The following is a 22220-nucleotide window of genomic DNA, read 5'->3' as shown; positions in this document are numbered from 1 at the left end:
TGTCCATACTGAAAAAATCTGTCCATACTGAAAAAATAATTAGGAATTTGAATTGGGTCGAAAGGTATACACATTTGAACTCAGTTGCAGAAGATGAAAATTTCATCTTGGTCATTGCTTCTATTAAGTCTCCTTCAGCAATTCATCTCAAACCTTCCTATTCTAGTAACTTTGTTTATACTGGGATGAAGCTGAATAAGGTCATTGAGACTATTATACATCTTTTCATCTGTTTGATTTTTTAAGGCAATGGGAAATAATTGCAATGCTTTAACACTTGAAAGAGTTCCAGATGTTATTCTTTAGAAATGAATGTACCTTTTTTTTTCTCACTACTGGAGCATGAATACCTTCTGTGGTGTAGAGACAGCATTCATTAAACACTGTTATAAATAATTAAAACTATGATTAATAACCAATAATTAGCATAAACATAAATGTGTACACTTTATATTCTTTGTCTTATACTCAACTCTATTAATGGCATGTAGATAAATAGAGCCAAATTAATTGTAAGAAGGCACATCTTTCTTACATTTGCACTACATCTTGTGCTGGCTCCTGATTCTGCAAAGTACGGGTATGAAATAAAGAAAAATACCCTAAAATATTCCTTCTCTAAAGTAAACAGAAAGTTACATAGAAGTGCTCATGGTTGCTAAGTGCCATTGAGGTAGCTCCGACTTATAGTGACTCGATGCATAAACAAACAAAACTGCCAGGTCCGGTGCCATCTTCACAATTGTGTTATGCTTGAGCCCACTGTTGCTGCCACTGTGTCAATTCATACCATTATGGAGTGGGGGGCAGGGGGGCTTCCTTTTTTTTTCACTGACTCTCCACTTTACCAAGCATGATGTTCTTTTCCAGGGACTTGTCACTCCTATAAAATGTCTAAAGTATGTGAGATAAAGTTCTGTAGTTCTTGATTCTAAGGGACATTCTGGCTGAACATCTTCCAAGACTGATTTGTTTATTCTTTTGGCAGTTCATGGAACATAAAACGTTCTTTGTCAAAACCATAATTCAAATGCATTAATTCTTCTTCTGTCTTCCTTATTCATTGTACAAGTTTGACATGTATATAATATGTTGCTATTGTTAGGTGCTGTTTTGTAAGTTCAGATTCATAGTGACTCTATGAACAACAGAAAAGAACACTGTCCAGTCTTGCACCATCCTTACAATGGTTGTTATATTTGAACCCATTGTTACTGCCACTGTATCACTCCATCTCCTTGGGGGTCTTCCTCTTTTTTGTTGACCCTTTACTGTACCAAGCCTGATGTCCTTCTCTAGGGACTGAGCCCTTCTAATAATATGTCAAAAATATGGGAATCAAAGTCTTGCCATCCTCACTTCTAGAGAGCATTCTGGCTGTATTTCTTCCAAGGCAAATTTGTTTGCTCTTCTGGCAGTTCATGGTACTTGCAATATTCTTTGCCAACACTATGAATCAAATGCATCTATTCTTCTACACCCTTCCTTACTCATTGTCCAACTTTCACATGCATATGAAGCAACAGGAAATACCATGGTTTAAGTATCAGGCATACTTAAGTCTTCAAACTTAGCTCTTGAATACTTTTAAGAAGTCTTTTGCAGCAGTTTGCCTAATGCATACATGTTTTAATTTTTTTGATTGCTGCTTCCATGAGTGTTGATTGCAGACCCAAGCAAAATGAAGTCTTTCTTTGACAACTTCAGTTGCTTTCTTTACATTAAGGTACTATTCATACTGAAGGCTGCAGTCTTTGATCTTCATCAGTAAGTAATTCAAGTCCTGTTCACAAGTTTGTGTAATTTGCACATCACAGGTTATTTATGAGCCTTTCTCTAATCCTGATGCTGTGCACTTCTGTATATAATCCAAGTTCTTGGATCATTTCCTAAGCATAGATCGAACAAGAAAAGTGAAAGGATACAATTCTGACACATGCCTTTTCTGATTTTAAACCATGCAGTATTCTCTTGTTCTGTTCTAATGCCTACCTCAGTCTATATACAGGTTCTGAATGAGCACAATTAAGTGTTCCTGAATTCACATTTATCACCATGTTAATCATGTTTTGCTGCAATCCTCACAGTCAAATGCCTTTGCATAGTCAATAAAACACAAGTAAACATTTTTCTGGTATTCCCTGTTTTCAGTTAAGATTCATCTGTCATCAGCAGTGATATCCCTTGTTCCACGTCCACATTGGAATACAGCCTGAATTTCTGGTAGCTCCCTGTTGATGTACTGTTGTAAATGTTGTTGAATTATCTCCAGTAAAAGCTTAATAAAAATTGTATTACTGATATTTATTTGATAATTTCTGTATTCTATAGGGTCACCTTTTTTTTTGGAAAATTTAATTAGAGCTATTTAATCTAGCTAAAAGGAACCCTGATTGTACAGTGGGTTAAACATGGGACAGCTAACCAAAAGTTGTAACCCACCAGTCACTCTGTAGAAAAATATGAAACAATCAGCTTCCTTAAGATTTACAGTCTAGGAAACGCTATGGAACAGTTCTATTTTGTCCTAAAGGGTATCCAAGACTCAGAATTGATTGTGCAGTGTGGGTTTGGGTTTAATCTAGGTATAGTATTCTTCATAACAATACTATTTACCATTTGTAATTGTTGTGTGCTGTTGAGTTGATTCCAACTTAAATCACCTCTAAAGGACAGAATAGAACTGCCCCCATTGGGTTTCCTTGGCAGTATTCTTTATGGAAGCAGATGCGCCAGATTGCAAAGCCGTTTGAACAGCAAGGTCGGTGGTTCAAGCTCACTAGTGGCTTGGAAACCCTATACAAGGTCGCTATGGGTCGGAACCGACTTGCCTGCACTTAACAATAACAATATGCTATATATATATATAGTTGTGGTATGGTACTGTGGGTTAATGTGCCAGTCTGCAAAGCGTTTGAATTGCAAAGTCGGCAGTTCAAGCTCACCAGTCACTCCACGAAAACCCTATACAGGGTTGCTAAGGGTCAGAATCGACTCGACGGCACTTAACGACAACAACAACAACATACTATATAGGAGTCCTGGTGTGATGCTGTGGGTTAATGAGCTTGACTGCAAAGCTGGTGTTTCAAGCTCACCAGCTGCTCCTTGGAAACCCTCTGCAGGGTCACTATGGGTCGGAACCAACTCGACGGCACTTAACAACAACAGCACGTGCTAAACAAAGATCTCTGGTAGTGTAGTTGTGCATCAGGCTGCTAACCTCTAGGTCAGCAGTTCAAAACGACCAGCCGTTCCTCAAAAAGAAAGATGAGTCTTTCTGCTCCTACAAAGATTTACAGCCTCAGACACCCTATACAGGGTCATTATGAGTCAGAACCAACTCCACGGCACACCACCACCAGCACATGCTATATACTGTTATCTAGTTAGAACATTAACACAAGAGTGTATGCTATAGCTTACTTTATTTCATAAGGAAGAAAATGGAAGTCAGCTCAAATAGGAGATATTAAATGATGTTTATTAGACTGCAAGTCTCATGACCATAATTTATTTGTATATAGAGGTTGTTGTTGTGTTGTGACGTGCCGTCAAGTCGGTTCTGACCCATAGAGACCCTGTATAGGGTTTCCGAGGAGCAAATGGTGAGTTCGAACTGCTGACGTTGCAGTTCAAACGGCTTTGCAGTCTAGCACATTAACCCACAGCGCCACATCAGTACTCCGTATATAGAGGTAGAGTTCATTATATTTTTATGATGTAAGGGAAGGAGCATTGCTTGGGGATCAAAAGGCAACAGGATTCTAGTCTTACTTTAGTCACTAAGTATTTAAGTATTTAAACTGCCTGAAATAGTCCTCAATTAACCCCCAATTTCATAGTTATTGAAAATAAAAAATAGTAATAATACCTACCTTATAGCATTTCCCGAGGTTTAAATAATATACCACAACAATTTGAAAACTGTAAAACATTCTAGAAATGTTCCCTTTTTTTTATAAGTAACATGCATATAAAATACTCGTGTAGAGAACTTAATAATTGAATTTCCAGGATTATTTCAGACATGCTTGGTAAAACCATCCTTGGACAATTACTAGATTTTGTGTTGCAAATATGTGTGTTGTAAATATTAAAGCATTTTTTGTCCAGGACCTTGGCAGGATCTAGAACACAAAAGAAGGGGTATCTTTTATCTCTAGAAATATGCTGGCTTCCTATAGTTCAATTTGCGCTGGTTTGTGAATTTTGGTTTTTATCAAAATAAGTTCATGCCCTCTTCTAAAGATAATTCTAATATAATAGTCTCTCTTTTGAATTAATAGTGACAATTTAATATGTCTTCTTCTGATCATTCAGAATTGATTTGCTTCACTTTTTCTTTTCTTTTTTTTTTTTTGGCTTCTTCTGTTCTGTTTCACATTCCTGTTGAATACAAGAGGTGGTGACAGTTGCTTTGCATGGTAACTCCAAAAGATGTGGTGCTTTCTTTCTGAATAACAATATGTACCATATTTTTTTTTTTAATTAAATGTTTTTATTTTGCATTGAGTGAAAGTTTACAGGGCACATCATCAGCTTCACATTCAACCTTTCATATAGCTTGTTTCATTACATTGATTATTTTCCCCTCCATATATCATCAGTTTACAGTGTTTCTCTCTATCCTCTTTAGCTTTTTTTTTTTTTTTTTGGATGGAGGGGGGGACTTGGCTTTTTGGAATTTACAGTCTCGGCTTTTAGGGAAGGTTTTTACATTTGTCTGTGGATATCCAGGGCTCATGTATGAGATTACTAACAAGCATTACTGAATAATCAGATGAGGGACAGTTTGCTATGTCTACTAGGTGGCTAGAGTCTGATCCTCAGAGCCTATGGTTTGGACGGTCAACAACGCTTGGGCCCACAGGGGCTTGGCCTCCTGACCGGGTCTGTACTGTCTGCATCTGAATCCTCCTTATTTATTGATTGTTTAAGGGACGCTGCCTGTCTTAGGTGGTCAGCGCGAATTCCTCAGTCTTACCAGTCATTGAGACTCATTGCAGCATGGCAATGTCTCTGTCTTAAGTAGCCGAGGTTCCACGTGATCCTTACCCGTCTCTGGCCACACGTCCAGCATAAACAGCCACCATCCAAGGAAGGCAGGGAGGGAGGAGATCAGCTGGGGACCCCATGCTCCCGACGTTGCCGGCCCACCACCTGCTCTAAGGTGACCAAGCAGGATCACTATGCTGAGGTTCAATCAAGTTCTTAGGGGATCTTACTCTCTAGCATGGGTAGCAAATGAGTAGCCACTCAGTGTTCACTTTGAGAATTACTTATATCATAAATTTGAGCATGTATCTGATGAATATCCCCAGACAAGTGTATATTGTTCCACAACCTCCTAAAATGCTGTTGGATTAAGTTCCAATTAATTTCTGGGTTACTGAAAGATAACACAAATCTACTTATACCTTGAGTAACCTTAGCTGGGAGTGTAGTCTGGATATATTGGGTCTTATTTCCCTTAAGCGGTCTTCCTTTCTCTAAAGCATTTAGTCTGTTTTGTGAGCCTTTGTCTATTTACTCTTGGATCATATGAGTGAGACTAATGTCCCTAGACATTTGATTTACATGATGGGCAGGGCAAAAAAAGGTAACAATTCCTGTTTGCGCAGTGATTCTTGACCTGAGAGCAAAGGCACATGGCACGTTTGAGGGCTAGGCACTGCAATGCTTTGCCTAGCTTCTGAAAACTTTAACAGGGGATAAAGCCTATGATGGTTGATGGATGATTGCAAAAACAGTAACATCTATTAACTCCCCATTCCCCATGCCCAACAAGCAAAACAGCAGAATGTCTCTGGGGTTTATCCAGTTCTCTAAGGATTAAACAGTTCTTAAAGTCTTCTCTGCTGTGGCTGGCTCGTTGGTGTACCACATTTTTAACATTTGCTAGGCTAAACATTTTCATGGACATATAATTTACAGATCTCTGAAAAATACTGTGAGATTTCATTTTAAAAAGTTGCTCATTAATAACATTAAACTATTGTATCTTAAGTAGGCTGAAAATAAGTTTTTGTTGGGAAGATAGGATTTGGGATTAAAGGTTAATATTAAATAAACATTACTAAAATTAGTTAGTATTAAAACTATGACAATAGTGGATTAAATTGTTTAATTAAATAAGCCAGATTAAGGTATGTTATGTTAAATGTTGTCTACTTAACATAACATACCTTGTTCGGTTCTGACTCATAGCAATCCTTTATAGGGTTTCCAAGAAGCATCTGGTGGGTTTGAACTGCTGACCTTGTGATTTGCAGTCCACTGCTAATCCAACAATGCCACACCAGGAGCCCAGAAAGAGGTACAGAAATATATATATATTTTTAAATCACTTAAATTGGCCATTTGGTATATTGAAATTACAGGTTCAAACTGTGTGGGTGCAAAGGGTCAAACAACAAATACCTTCCCATGTGGTAATTTATAAATGTAATCTTTCTGTAGAAAGCTACTGGAAATTGTGAACAATCAATATTTTGCATCTATAAAAATCTACACATGAATGAAAATTTAAGCTGCAAGATAGTTCACTTAGATGCAGAATTTCTTTCTCACTGCATACCAATGGCCAGTAAATTTTTTCTGCAAAAGACCAGATAGTAGATAGATTTCTGGGCCATACAGTCTCTATTACAACTCACTATTTACCTCTGGAACATGACAATGAAAGCCGTCATAGACAATAAATGAACAAATGAGGATGGCTGTCTTCCAATAAAACTTTAATGTAAAATATAGACAGCAGATTGGATTTGGCTCACATACTGTAGTTTTCCAAAACTGACCATATATCATAACACAACTTCTAGAAATATATATACACTCTTTTGTTGTTGTTGCCTTTAAATGCCATTGAACTAGTTCTGACTCATAGCAACCCTGTATAGAGTTTCTGAGGAGCAGCTGGTGAACTTGAACCACCAACCTTCTGGTTTAAACCAACTTGCAGTCCAGCGCTTTAACCCACAGTGCCACACCAAGACTCCAACACTGAACTACCAGAATTGGAGAAGACTCATTACCACTGCAATTTGCAGATGACACAACCTTATTTGCTAAAAGCAAAAAAGGACATGAAGTACTTACTGATGAAGATCAAAGACTACAGTGTTCAGTATGGACTATACCTCAACATAAAGAAAGCAATTTTTTTTTTCCAGGCAACTGGATCTAACAATGTCCTCATAAATGGAAAGAATATTGAAATTGTCAAATATTTCCTTTTATTTACATTCACAAACAACATACATGGGAAACCAAAGGACATATTGTACTGGACAAATCTGGTTCAAAAATCTGAAGTATTAAAAAGCAAAAATGATTTTTTTTTTTAATTAAATTATGCCCGGCCAAACCCGGGCATTTTTTGTCACCTCATATGCATGTGAAAGCTGAACAAAAATCAGGGAAGGTTGAAGAATAACCGATGCCTTTGAATTACTATGTTGGTGAAAATATGAACTGTACCATGGACTTCCAGGAGAATGCATAAATGTGTGGTTTTGTTTTTTTGGTTTTTTAAATGTTTTGTTGTGAATTATGTGATAGTTTACATGGGAGAACATTAGCTTTACATTCATCCTATCATATATTGTTTCAATGCCATGGTTACAATCCCTTCCATGCATCATCAACCAACCAAAGGGTATACCCTACAAGCCTGCCCCTAGGTCGGTAGCACAGAACCCTTCTCCCTCTCTGGGTCTAGAGTCCCCAGCTACTCCCTCTCTCCACATCTTTGTCTCTGCCTCTATCACTGGCATCACGACTTCTCTGGGTAGAGTGCAGCTCTCCACTCTTCTCCCTTGATGGTCCCAGGGACCTCCTCCCCTAGACTGCAAAGTCAATCACTCCCCTCCTTTTGCTACAAAATATCTACCTTTACATTTTGAACTGATTACATTTGTAATCAGTCCTGATAACAATTATTCACTATTGTATCACAAGAGACCTATCACATCTCCTTTCATCAGGCCTGCCCAGGCAGATTGGAGAGACTACTCAGTGTAGATTCTACCTTCCTCTACACCCTCTGGATCTGGGCTCCCTCTTGGACGTTTGTAAGCCAGTCACTTCTTGCTCTGTAGACTCACGTTTTGAGTAGCCAATGTCCAAGTTGCCCATCCCTGTCTACTTTGTGTGTGGAGGGGGTGGGAATGATCCTTGTTGTAAGGATTTGCTCCCTCTTTTGAGGTACTGCATCCACAGGTACTGCTGTTGTTGTTGTCAGGTGCCATCGAGACTGACTCATAGTGACCCTATGCACAGCAGAACAAAACACTTCCCGATCCTGGGCCAACCTCACTACTGTTGCCATACTTGAGTCCATCGATGCTGCCACTTGGCCAATCCATCTTGTTGGGGGTCTTCCTCTTTTTCTCTGATCCTCCATCTTATTAAACATGATATCCTTCTCCAGTGACTGGTCCTGCCTGACAACATGTCTAAAGTCTGAGAGACAAAGTTTGACCATCCTGGCCTCCAAGGAGCACTCTGGCTGTACTTCCTCCAACACAGTTCTGTTGTTTCTTTTGGCAGCTCATGGCACTTTCAATATTCTCCTCCAATACCATAACTCAAAGGCACCAATTCTTCTGTGGTCTTCCTTAGTCACTGTCCAGCTTTCACATGCATATGAGGTTATTGATAATACCATGGCTTGGGTCAGTTGCACCTTAGTCCTCAAGCTGATATCTTTGCTCATCAACACTTTAAAAAGGTCTTGTGCAGCAGATTTGCCTAATGAAATACATTGTTTGATTTCTTGACTGCTGCTTCCGTGAGTGTTGATAGGTGATTCAAGAAGAATGAAGTCCTTGACCACTTCAATCTTTTCTTTGTTGATAAGATTGTTGTTTATTTGTATAGTGGTGAGGATTTTTGTTTTCTTGACATTGAGATGTAATTCATATGAAGGCTGTGCTCTTTGATCTTCATCCATAAATGTTTTAAGTCCTCTTCACTTTCAGCAAGCAAGGTTGTATCAGCTGCATATCGCAGGTTGTTAATGGGTCTTCCTCCAATCCTGATGCCATGTTTTTCTTCATATAAACCAGCTTCTTGGATTATTTGCTCAGCATACAGGTTGAATAAGTATGGTGAAAGAATACAACCTTGTCGTACACCTTTCTTAATTTTAAACCATTCAGTGTTCCCATGTTCTGTTAGAACAGCTGCCTCTTGGTCCATGTACAGATTCCTCATGAGCACAATTAAGTGTTCTGGAATACTCATACTTCTCAATCTAGTCAATTGCTTGTCATGATGCACACAATCGAAAGCCTTTGCATAGTCAATAAAGTACACATAAACATCTTTCTGATATTCTCTTCTTTCAGCCAAGATCCATCAGACATCAGCAATGATATCCCTCATTCCATGGCCTCTTCTGAATCCAGCTTGAACCACTGGAACTTCTCTGTCAGTGTATGCTTGCAACCATTTCTGTATTACCTTTAGTAAAACTTTACTCACATGGGATATCAAAAAGATTGTCTGATGAGTTTCACATTCCGTTCGGTCACTATTCTTTGGAATGGGCACAAATACAAATCTCTTCTAATCAGTTGGCCAAATAGTGGTCCTCCAAATTTATTTGCAGAGATGAGTAAGTGCCTCCTGTGCCACCTCACTTTCTTGAAATATTTCCATTTTGATTCCATCAATTCCTGGTGCCTTGTTCTTTGCCAATTCCTTCAATGCACCTTGACTTTCTCCTTCAGTGTCATTGGCTCTTGATCATATGCTTCCTCTTGAAATGGTTGAACATTAACCATTTCCTTTTGGTACAGTGACTCTGTGTATTCCTTCTGTCTTCTCTTGATGTTTTCTGCATCATTCAATAATTTTCCCAGAGAATCTTTAAATAAAGAAAGTTGAGGCATGAATTTTTTCTTCAGTTCCCCCAGCTTGAGAAATACTGAGCATGTTCTTCCTTTTTTATTTTCTGACTCTAGATCTTTGCATATTTTGTTGTAATATTTGGCTTTATCTTCTCGAGCTGACCTTTGAAAATTTCTGTTCAGTGCTTGTACCTCCTCATTTCTTCCATTTGCTTTAGCATCTCTACACTGGATAACAAGTTTCAGTGTCTCTTCTGACATCCATTTTGACCTTTTCCTTCTTTCTTGTCTTCGTAATGACTTATTGCTTCCTTCATGTATGATGTTCTTGATGTCATCCCATAACTCTTCTGGTCTTCAGTCTTTAGTGTTTAATGCATCAAATCTGTTCTTCAGATGATCTCCAAATTCAGGTGGGATATATTCAAGGTCATATTTTGGCTCTCATGGGTTTGTTTTCATTTTCTTCAGCTTCAGTTTGAATTTGCATATGAGTAATTGATGGTCTGTTCCACAGTCTGCCCCAGCTTTGTTTTGACTGATGATATGGAGCTTTTCCATCATATTTTTCCACAGATGTAGTCAATTTGATTTTTATGTATTCCATCTGGTGAGGTCCATGTGTATAGTCATCTTTTATGCTTTCTAAAGAAGGTATTTGGAATGAACAAATCATTTGTCTTGCAGAAATCTATCATTTGTTCTCCAGCATTATTTCTATCACCAAGGCCATATTTTCCCACTACCGATCCTTTCTCTTTCCTCCCAACCTTTGCATTCCAATCACCAGTAATGAGCAACACATCTTGATTGCATATTTGATCAATTTAAGATTGAAGAAGTTCATAGGAGTCTTCTATTTCATCCTTACTGGCTTTAGTGGTACATTTGAATAGTAGTGGTATTAACTGGGCTTCCCTTTACACGCATGAATATTATCCTACCACAGACAGCATCGTACCTCATGACTGATCTGGATATGTTTTTTTTTTTTTTTTTGACAATTAATGCAACACCATTCCTCTTCAATTTGTCATTTCTGGCATAGTAAACCATATGGTCATCAGATTTAAAATGGCCAATACCAGTCCATTTTAGCTCACTAATGATGAAGATATCAATGTTTATATGTTCCATTTCATTTTTGACAACTTCCAATTTTCCCAGATTCATACTTTGTACATTTCATGTTCCGATTTTCAATGGATGTTTACAGCTGTTTCTCTTCATTTTGAGTTGTGCCCCATCAGCAAATGAAGGTCCCGCAGGCTTTTCTCCCACAGGTTTTATTCTATTTGTGTCATCACAGTCAACTCTACTTTGAGGAGGCAGCTCTTCCCCAGTCGCATTTTGAATGCCTTTCAATCTGAGGGGCTCATTTTCCAGCACTATATCTGACAGTGTTTCTCTGCTATTCATAAAGTTTTCAGTGACTAAACTACTTTCAGAAGTAGTTTGTCACTCTTCCTTTCTAGTGTGTCTTCATCTGGAAGCTCATCTGAAACCTGTCCCCCATGGATGACCCTGCTGGTATTTAAAATACCAGTGGCATAGCTTTCAGAATCACAGCAATTCACCAGCCACCACAGTATGACAAACTGACAGATGATTGGTGATCCATAGGTGTAAGTCAAGTTAAATAAATGCGTTTTGGAAGAAGTACACACAATATTCGTTACAAGCAACACTGGCAAGACTTTGTCTCATGAACTCAGGACATCCTCTCAGGAGGTAACAGTGGCTTTCATTGTCTTTAAATTACCAAATTACCCATTATCTGATTTTCATCACACACTTCTTACTGCTTAGTTTCCATTTAACTCTGTGCAGTTTATCAATGCTGCTTCCAGAAGGCTCCAAGTGAAGGACTAATTGCCAAACATCCTGTCATTTCTTCACTTCTGTTTCTTGACTTTGCTTTACACTTACTGTATATCTTCTGCTTTTTCCTCTGTCTGACCTCATTTCTGCTTTGTTTCTACCTTCTCTTCCTCTTTTACACTTGAGAAGCAAATATCTTCAGCCTATAACTGATTGGAGTACCTAAAAGGAATGCTAGAACTTGCCCAGTGAAAGGGTCTTCTTGCAGAGTCTTTGTAGGGTATAAGACCTTAGGTGAAATCCTGATCCCCATCCAGAATCTTCTGAGATGGGAAATTCCTACTTGAAGAGATAAGCAGACCAGTCTGGAGCAACCAGAGGAACAGAAGATACTTTGTGAAAGAAAGATCAGCAGGGGAAAACAAAAACCAAAACGGCAGGGAGCCATCAAGGCGAGCAATCAAGTCCCTTCAAGACAAACACCCTTAGGATACTGAAACCCAAAGGTAATACATGAGCAAGTATGTAAGCTTGCTGGCCACCACGTTGGCTGACTGGTGAGAGAAAGTGGGGGAAAAGCAGCAATTAAGAGGTGGGCTGAATCCGACCACGTTACATAGACCCCCATCAACCTGGAATATGGTGAGAGTTGATTGGCCCGAAGTACAGTGAGACTTGGGGACTCCTGAGCCCATGGACAAGGACATGACCATGGAGGGCTAGAGCTGAGAGTGAAGTCTCCAGTTGATATGAAGGGAGGGGATATGCACAAGGGCACCCAAACTTGCAAAGAGTGCCCATTGAACCTAGCTTCAATGGCTGGATGTTCAGAATGACTAGAGGAAGGAAAAGGGGAAAAAAAAATTTTTTTTTTGATGAAAACAACTGCAAATCGCTAAAATCTGATGAACTTGACCTATGCTTATGGATACATTAGCTTAAAATCCCAATCAAGAGGGAAAGACTCTATAGCAAGGTTCATTCCTATCCCCTTTGTACAAAGAGTTGATAGGGATGGCCTACTTAGACACTGGCTGCCTAAAACGGGGGTGTTGTAAAGGCACAAAGTGACTGGCTTATAAGTTTTTAAGGGGAATTTATATTCAGAGTGTGTAGGGGAAGGCAGAATCCCCACTAAGTAGTTTTCATCCTGTCTAGACAGGTCTGGTGAAAGGAGATGGGGACAAAACTCTCATGATTCAATAGTGAGTAAATGTTATCATGACTAATTGCGATTGTCACAACAGTAAAGGTAGAAATTTTGTAGCAAAAAGGGGTGAGTGGTTGATCTTACAGTCATGGAGCAGAGGATCCTGAGACCATCAAGGGAGAAGAGCAGGGACAGAGTATGGGAACTTACTCAGAGAAGCAGTGATGCCAAAGATGGAGGAAGAGATGATGACATGGAGAGACAGAGCAGCTGAGAACTCTAGAATCGTGGAGGGAGACTGGATGTGCGCTGGTGGCTGAGGGGTGGGGGTGGGGGCAGGCTTGCAGGGTGTTCCCTTTGGCTGTTTGAATGATTGCATATTCCTGAGTGTTTTGGTGCACATCCACAAATAAAACAAACAAAACAAAAAATCCCAAGGGAATAGAAGCACATACTGTTGAATGATGAAGCATGCAGGGGACTGTAATCATTGCAATGAACCAAATACAATAGGATGTGTGTAAAACTGATGTTCCTCCATGTAAACTATCACTCAATTCACAATAAAAACTTAAAAACAAAACAAAAAATTCTCCAAAGTCTTTTCTTTGCTCGCATATATTTTCTCTATATACTTTCAAGTTTAATGATTTTCTCAACTCTAGAAGTTTCAACTTTGTTTTTGTTGTTGTTGTAAGGTGCCACTGAGTCAGTAACAACTCATAGCGACCTTATGCACAACAGAATGGAATACTGAGCAGTCCCGCGCCAACCTCACAATCATTGCTACATCTGAGCCCATTGTTGCTGCCACTATGCTAATCCATCTCGTTGGGAGTCTTCCTCTTTTTCTCCAACCTTCCACTTTACCAAACATGATATCCTTCTCCAGGTACTGGCCACTCCTGACAATATGCCCAAAGTATAAGATATGAAGTCTGCCATCCTGGCTTCCAAGGACCATTCAAGCTGTACTTCTAACACAGATCTGTTTGGTTTTTTTTGACTGCCCATGGCACTTTTAATATTCTCTTCCAACACTATAACTCAAATGTATCAATTCTTCCACAGTCTTCCTTATTCACTGTCCAGTTTTCACATGCATATGAGGTTATAGAAAATAACAAGGCTTGAATCAGGCACTCCTTAGTTCTCAAACTGACATCTTTGCTCTTCAACACTTTAAAGAGGTCTTGTGCAACAGATTTGCCTAATACAGTAAGTCATTTGATTGCTTGACTGCTGCTTCCATGAGTGTTGAATGTTAATCCAAACAAAATGAAGTCTTTGATAACTTCAATCTTTTCTTCATTTATGTAGATTTTGTTACTTGCCCAGTAATAAGCATTTTTATTTTCTTTACATTGAGGTGCAACCCATACCAAAGGCTGTGGTCTTTGATCTTCATAAGTAAGTATTTTAAGTTGTCTTCACTTTCAACAAACAAGATTGTATCATCTGCATATGGCAGGTTGTCAATGAGTCTTTCTTCAATTCTAATGCCATGCTTTTATTCATATAATTCAGATTGTTAACTCAGCATACAGATTGAATAAGTATAATGAAAGAATACAACGCTGGCACATATCTAATTTTAAACCATTTGATGTTCCCTTGTTCAAAAAACTACCTCTTGGTCTATGTATAGTTTTCTCATGAGCACAAGTAAGTACTCAGAATACTCATTCTCTACAATGTTGTCCATAGTTTGTCATGATCTACACATTCAGAAACCTTTGTGTAGTCAGCAAAGTACAGATAAACATCTTTCTGGTATTCTTTCCTTTCATCCAAGAACCATCTTATGTCAGCAATGATATACCTGGTTCCACATCCTCTACTGAATCTGGCTGGTTTAAACCTCTGGAAATTCTTCTCTCAACGTATGGTTGAAGCCATTTTTCTATTATGTTTAGCAAAAGTTTACTTGCATGCAAAATTAATGATATTGTCTGATGATTTCTGCAATCCACTGGGTCACCTATCTCTGGGATGGTTACAAATATGGATCTCTTCCAGTCAGTTGGCCAGGTAGTTGTCTTCCAAATTTCTTGGCATTGGTGAGTAAGTGCCTCCTGTGCTTCATTAACTTGTTGAAATATTTTAATTTAATTTAAATTACAATTTTAATTTAATTTTAATTTCAATTCCCAGTGCTTTGTTCTTTGCCAATGCCTCCAGTGCATCTTGGACTTCTTCCTTCAGTATCATTGGCTCTTGATCATATGATACCTCTTGAAATGTTTGAACATCACCCATTTCTGTTTGGTACAGTAACTGTGTATTCCTTCTTCTATTTGCCCATTGTTATTGTTGTTGTTAAGTGCCATCGAGCCAGTTCTGACTCATAGTGACCCTGGATAGGATTTCCAAGGAGTAGCTGGTGGGATTGCACCTACAACCTTTTGGTTCAAACTGACATTGCAGTTTAGTGCATAAACATACAGCACCACACGAGGACTCCATTTTGCCCATAGAACCTTTCAATATAGCAAGTCAAGGCTTGAATTTTTTCTTTAGTTCCCTCAGCTTAAGAAATGACGAGCATGTTCTCCCCTTTTGGTTTTCTAACTCAAGGTCTTTGCCCATTTCAATACAATATTTGACTTTGTCTTCTCGAGCTGACCTTTGAAATGTTCTGTTCAGTTCTTGTACCTCTTCATATTTGCCACTTGCTTTAGCATCTCAATGTGGGAGAGCAAGTTTCAGAGTCTCTTCTGACATCCATCTTCATCTTTTATCTTGTTTTCTTAATGACTTTTGCTTTCTTCCTGTATGATGTGCTTGATGTCATCCTAAAACTCTTCTGGTTTTCGGTCCAATCTGTATTGAGATGACCTCTAAATTCAGGTGGGATATATTTAAAGTCGTATTTTGGCTCTTGTGGACTGTTTTACACCACTTTAGCTCTATGCAATAAATTCCTATTTTTAGCCATATTTCTTATTTTTCTCCATCTCAATATTTTTCATCACTAAATTAATATCTTAATACCAATATGCCCCCTCAATTAACCTATTTCCTTTTTTATCTAAAACCTTTACTGTTTTTCTACTCTTGAAAGTGGCACTTCTATTTAATAAAACTTGAGACAGCAGTTAATTACCTTTGACTTTTTTCTCTTTTCCAATCATATATCTAATCAGTAGTCAGGACTAATTAACTCTATACAAATAAGTTGCTGTTGTTGTTAAGTGCCATTGAGTTGGTTCCGATTCATAGCAACCTTGTATGTAGTTTCTAAGGAGCAACTAGTGAGCTTGAACCACTGGCCTTGCAGTTCAAACCAACCTTGCAGTTCAGTGCCTTAACCCACAGCTGCACACCAGGACTCCATCTATATAATAACTCCCCAAAAATACCATCCTGCCCCTTGTTGTTGTTGCGGTTAAGTGCTGTCGAGTCGATTCCAACCCATAGCGACTCTGTACAGGGTTTCCGAGGCTATAAATCTTTACGAGAGCAGAAAGCCTCATCTTTCTCCCTTGGAACAGCTGGTAGATTTGAGCTGCTGACCTTAAGTTTCACAGCCCAATTCGTAACCACTACCCTATGCCCCTTGTTACTATTAGCAGAGTGTCCTAACTTGTTTATACCTTCTTTATTTATGCTACACAACACTATGCCTTAATATTCACCTACCAAAGTCCAGTATGTTAATTCTTGGTTAAAATAATTTTCAGACTCTTGTTTAATAAAAATTAAATTCACTACTACTCCAAAAGTCTTCAATCAACCTCTTCTATATGAATTATCTTTTTCCAAACTAACTCTGAAATCCCACACATTTTTAGTGGTCCAACTTCTCATATTTGAGGCAAAAGAAATCTCTATTTTATCTATACTTCTGTATCACTCCTTTTTTTCTTAACAAAGCTATCATATTTTACATGATATTGCTTATCAATGCCATGATATTTTTCCTCATTTAGACTGTAAATCTTCTGACAATAAAGAGAATCTAATGTTTTTTTCCCAATTGTTATTAATTATCACATTAATAATCATTTGGTAAGGATTTGCTAAATTATTTTTAAATTAATGTGTCTTCAAGTTGTTAACTATTTTTTCCAAGGAAACATTTTCAAAGGCTCACGAGAGTAGAAAAGTTGTGGACCAATGTGATTTACCAATAACTTTTATGAGTCAAACACTAACACTATTGTGGCGTGTTCTCTAGGCAACATGAGGAATGAATGAGAAAACAAACACACAATTTCTGACTTAGGAATCTTACAATATAAAATGTAAAACAAATATCAAAAACATTTTTAAACAGCCAACCAAACTTCTAAATTTAAAACAAAATTAAAGAAAAGGACTCCTTTTTACCTTTATCTGGCCTTTCTCACATGGCTCACTGCATACGGATCGGATGATGGTGTTTTTCTTGGACCACACCTCATCATCATCCATTTTTAATTCTCCATTGTCCCAGCTTCCAACATTGATGTAATCAAAATAATCTTTTCCCATTTCCTTAAAATTCATGATTTCATACCTTAGGAACAAGAAAATAATAAAGCTTCAGCCAACTATATAAAGGCTCAGTTATGAAAAAGCAGTAGATTTTATTTCCCCAAAATATATGTGCTATCATATTATAGTGACATTTGAATTTTCCATGACAGTATACCACTTAGAGTAACAAAAAAAACCTGTTTCCATTTCTCTATAGATACCATCTTTTCTTTCACTCCAAAACTTACCCCTGAAATAGAAAATAAACCCATGTGAGAAGGGGATTTGACCTCAGTAGATTGAAAGACAGTTTTGAAATAATTTCAAGAAGTTTAAACATGTACTAGTTTTAGACTTCTGAAAAACAAAGAGAAAGGTTTTTGTTTACACTTAAGTAAAATGATAAAAATTTCCTTTGTTAACTAAATGAGAAATTTGGTAAATATTTTTATTTTGACACTTCAATTTTTGGAAATGTTGGAATAATTTGGATAAGCACTGATATTTACCCTTGATCAATGTCTAAATCAATTGAACAAACATAATTCCAGGAATGATGTTTCAGGCAATGTGAAAATGCTGGAAGAATGTAGAAACTTGTGAGTTTTTAGTCTTTATTAACTATTATTTTTATTTATTTTATTGTGGTATAAATATATATTAGGGCGCATCAAAAGTTATCTGCACTCTAGTTATATTAAAATGCCCATTCATGTCCACGGCTGATGACAACATTGAGTGTGCGTGTGAAATGATTCTGTCAGATAAAGAGTGACAGTGGAAAATCATATGCAAATCAGCCATGGCTCTGCATATGAAATAATCCACAACAGACAAGTTTCTAAAAGTTTGTGTGATTTGGGTACTAAACATATCAGGGAAGAGAATAAACAGAAGCATATGGACATTTGTAAACAAAATTTGTACCAATACTAGAAGGAAGGTAAAAGTGTCTTTTTTGAAAAAAAAAAAATCATTAATGGTGATGAGACATGGATTCATGACTATCAGCCTGAGAGTAAATGGCAGAGTATGAAATGGAAACATCATCAATTGTTGACCAAGAAAAAGCTCAAAAGTCAGCCATCACCTGGAAAATTGATGCTTACAGATTTCTGGGATTCTCAAGGGCCAGTATTGAAACACTGTGAGCAAAAAGATACCACAGTCAACAGTGTTCATTATAGTAAGATGCTCACTAAAGAGCTGAAGCCTAAACTTCTGATTAAATGCAGAGGACTGGTATCCAAGGGCATTGTGATACTGCATGGCAATTCATGTCTGCATACCTCTGCCCACATTGCTGATACTTTGCAAAAAGTTCATTTTGAGGTGGTAAAGCATCCTCCCTATGGTCCTGAACATACTCCATCGGACTTTCACCTGTTTGGTACCCTGAAAGCAGCTCTTTGAGGACGAAGATTCACCTCTGATGAAGAAATGAAGACAGTGGCTTATTGGTGGCTTTCAGCTCAGCCTAAAACATTTTTTAAATAAGGGAATATCTAAGTTTATTGACAGATGGACAAAGTTTATTGAAAAACAAGGAGATTATTTTGATAAAATAATGTATTTGTCTTATCTAAAAAGTTTAGTAAAATAAATTCTACTGCTAGAGTGTGGATAATTTTTTATTCAAACTCATATGACATTGTATTTGTCATTTAAATAAAATTTTACATGTACAATTTAATGACATTAATTACTTTCACCTTGTATCATCACCATTGTTGTTGTTGTTAAGTTAGTTCCGACTCGTAACAACTTTGTATAGGGTTTCCACGGATTAGCTGGTGGGTTTGAACTATTGACCTCGTGGTTAGCAGCTCAGTGCTTATGCCACAGTGCCACACCAGGACTCCATCATCCATTTCCCAAGTTTTTCACCAGCTTTAAGAGAAACTCTGCTCTCTAGGCAGGTACTTCCCATTCCTTTCCATATTAATCTCCTGGTTGTTAGTTGTCATCTAGTCAGGCGACCCAAGTGTGCAGAGTAAAACTACTCCAAAGGATTTTCAAGCCTGAATCTTTTGATATTTAAGATGAACACTCTCTCCTCCTACCTCTGGCAACCACTAATAAACTTTGATCTGTATATCTTGGCCTAGTCTAAATATTTCATACAAGTGAGATTATTTAATTAATTGTCCTTTTGTGTCTGATTTATATCACTGAAAGGAGCCTGAGTGGCATTGCAGGGTAAGCACTGAACTGGTACCTGCAAGGTCAACAGTTTAAACTCACCAGACTCTCCATAGAAGAAAGATAAGGCTGCTTGCTCCCACAAAAACCTATAAACTCAAACAACCTATAGGGTTGCTATGAGTTGGAATCGACTAAATGGCACTGGATTTGTTTTGTTTTGTTTTGTTTTTTGTTTGGCATTTCACTGAGCATAGTATTTTCACATTTCATCCATGTTGCAGCATGTATCAGAACTTCATTTATATTTTTTAATTAATGACTGAGTAGTATTTCACTGTTTGTATTTACCATAGGACTTCTGGTGATGCAGTGCATTAACTGTTGGATTGCTAACTTAAAAGTCGGTGGTTCAGTGGTTCAAATTCACAAGCTGCTCTGTGGGAGAAAGATGTGGCAGCTGCTTCTGTAATGATTTCTAGCCTCTGAAGCCCTTTGGGGACAGTCATACTCTGTCCTATAGGAACACTATAGGTTGGAATTGAACCTCCACATTTTCATTTAGTAGTTTGGCACCATAACAATTTGCACCTTCCAGCAACTCCTAACCATCCACTCAGGATGAAATAGTATCTCATTTGGTTTCGATTTGTATTCCCTTAAGGACTAATGACATTAAGCCCCTAACAGTGTTTGTTGGGTATCTGCATATCTTCTTTAATGGAATACATATTCTGGTCCTCTGAGCCCCCCAAATTCTAAAAAAAATTCGGTTGTGTGAATTTTTGTTGCGAAATTATAGCAATTCTGTATACGTTGTGTGTATTAAACACTTTAAAAATATATATACATAAGAAATCCTGGTGTTATGACAATTAAGAAATTGAATGGTAACTAAAATGTTGGTAATTCAAATTCACCCAGTGGCTTTAAGAGAATTTAATCCCATAATGATTACAATTTGGAAAATCGTATGTGAAAATTCTGCTGTGCCACGTGGTTTACCATGAGTCAAAATTTGACTGTTTATCAACAAAATTGGAGCTATCGTTGTCAAATTGTATATCTCAATCTATAGGCTGTCTCTCCATTTTGTTGATAATATCCATTGATGAAGTTATTTTAGTTTTGATGGGTTCAATTAATCTATTTTGTCCTTTGTTCTGTCTTATTTTGATATCATATCTAAGAACCCATTTCAAAAGTAGATCTTGAAGCATTGCTCCTATGCTCTTCTAAGAGGTTTATGGTTTTAAGATCATCCAGTTAGATATTTTTTCCAGAGTTAATTTTCATAATTTTCATGTGGAAATCCAGTTGTCACTGCATCATTTATTAAAGATATTTGTTTCCCCTTTAGTGCCCTTGTTTAAAATAAATGGACCATAGATATATGGGTTCTCAATTCTATTACATTCAGCATAGCTATAATTAATTATATTAGCATCAGAATAGTTTGATTATTCTAGCTTTAGAATAGTTGTTATGGTCAGAAAGTGTGAGTCCTCTTACTTTGTTCTTTACCAAGATTGTTTTGACTGTTTGGTGCCAGCCCCTTACAGTTCCATACATATTTGAAGGTTGACTTTTTCCATTTCTGCAGACTATTGATATTTTGATTGGGATGACAGTCCATATACCATTTTGGATAGTATTAACATATTAACTATATTGTTGTTGTGATTAGGTGCCATTGAGTCAGTACCGACTCATAGAAACCTTATTCACAGCAGAATGAAACACTGCCCAATCCTAGGCCAACTTCACTATCATTACCACACTTGAGTCCATCAGTGCTGCCACTTGACCAATCCATCTCGTTGGGGGTCTTCCTCTTTTTCTCTGACCCTCCACCTTACCAAATATGATATCCTTCTCCAGCGACTGGTCCCTCCTGACAATATATCTGAAGTATGAGAGACGAAATTTGGCCATATTGGCCTCCAAGGAGCACTCTGGCTGCATTTCTTCCAACACAAATCTGTTGGTTCTTTTGGCAGCTCATGGCACTTTCAACATTCTCCTCCAATACCATAACTCAAAAGCATCAATTGTCCTGTGGTCTTCCTTAGTCACTGTCCAGCTTTCACATGCATATGAGGTTATTGAAAATACCATGGCTTGGGTCAGGTGCACCTTAGTCCTCAAGCTGACATCTTTGCTCTTCAACATTTTAAAAAGGTCTTGTGCAGCAGATTTGCCCAATGCAATACGTTATTTGATTTCTTGACTGCTGCTTCCATGAGTGTTGATAGTTGATCCAAGAAGAATGAAGTCCTTGACAACTATATTAACCTTCAAATTCATGAACACAGTGTTTTCCCATTTATTTAGATCTTCTTTCATTTCTTTTTGTAATACTTTATGACTTTCCATATATAAGTCTTTCACTTTCTAGGTTAAGTTTATTCCTTGGTATTTTATTCTTGAAGATGCTATTATTATAAATAAAATTGTTTCTTTAATTTTCTTTCAGAATGTTCATTGCTCATGTAGAAAACTAGACTGATTTTTGTGTGTTGACCTTATATTTGTTTTGTCTTCCACCTTCTCTTATTTCTCTTTGTTTGGTTCTTCTGATTTTTCTTATTCTTTTTCTTCTGCCTTCTTTCTGTAAGCCTCCAGTTTCTATATTTCTGTACTCCTGAAACTTCTTTATCTTCACTGTGTGTGGGTCTGAATAGTCCTTTTCTTTAATCTCGCTTCCTTTTTCTCCAAAAACTTCACTGGGAACTTGTAATGAAAGCACTTCCAAATACATAAAGACTTCACTGTGAACTAAGAAT

The 22220-nt window shown here is 37.6% G+C and overlaps 1 protein-coding gene across 2 annotated transcripts in view; it reads right to left on the bottom strand.

Annotated features, from left to right (window-relative positions):
- GRM5 (glutamate receptor, metabotropic 5) overlaps positions 1–22220 on the bottom strand; it is a 677550-nt gene that overhangs the window by 123159 nt on the left and 532171 nt on the right. For both annotated transcript variants that reach the window (XM_006871218.1, XM_006871217.1), the window contains one exon: positions 17164–17332. In XM_006871218.1, coding sequence (XP_006871280.1) covers positions 17164–17332 — 169 coding nt within the window. The remainder of the gene's footprint in view (positions 1–17163; positions 17333–22220) is intronic.

Source organism: Chrysochloris asiatica, unplaced genomic scaffold (assembly GCF_000296735.1).
Source record: "Chrysochloris asiatica unplaced genomic scaffold, ChrAsi1.0 scaffold00163, whole genome shotgun sequence".
NCBI lineage: Eukaryota > Metazoa > Chordata > Mammalia > Afrosoricida > Chrysochloridae > Chrysochloris > Chrysochloris asiatica.
This window is presented reverse-complemented; position numbering and strand designations above follow the sequence as displayed.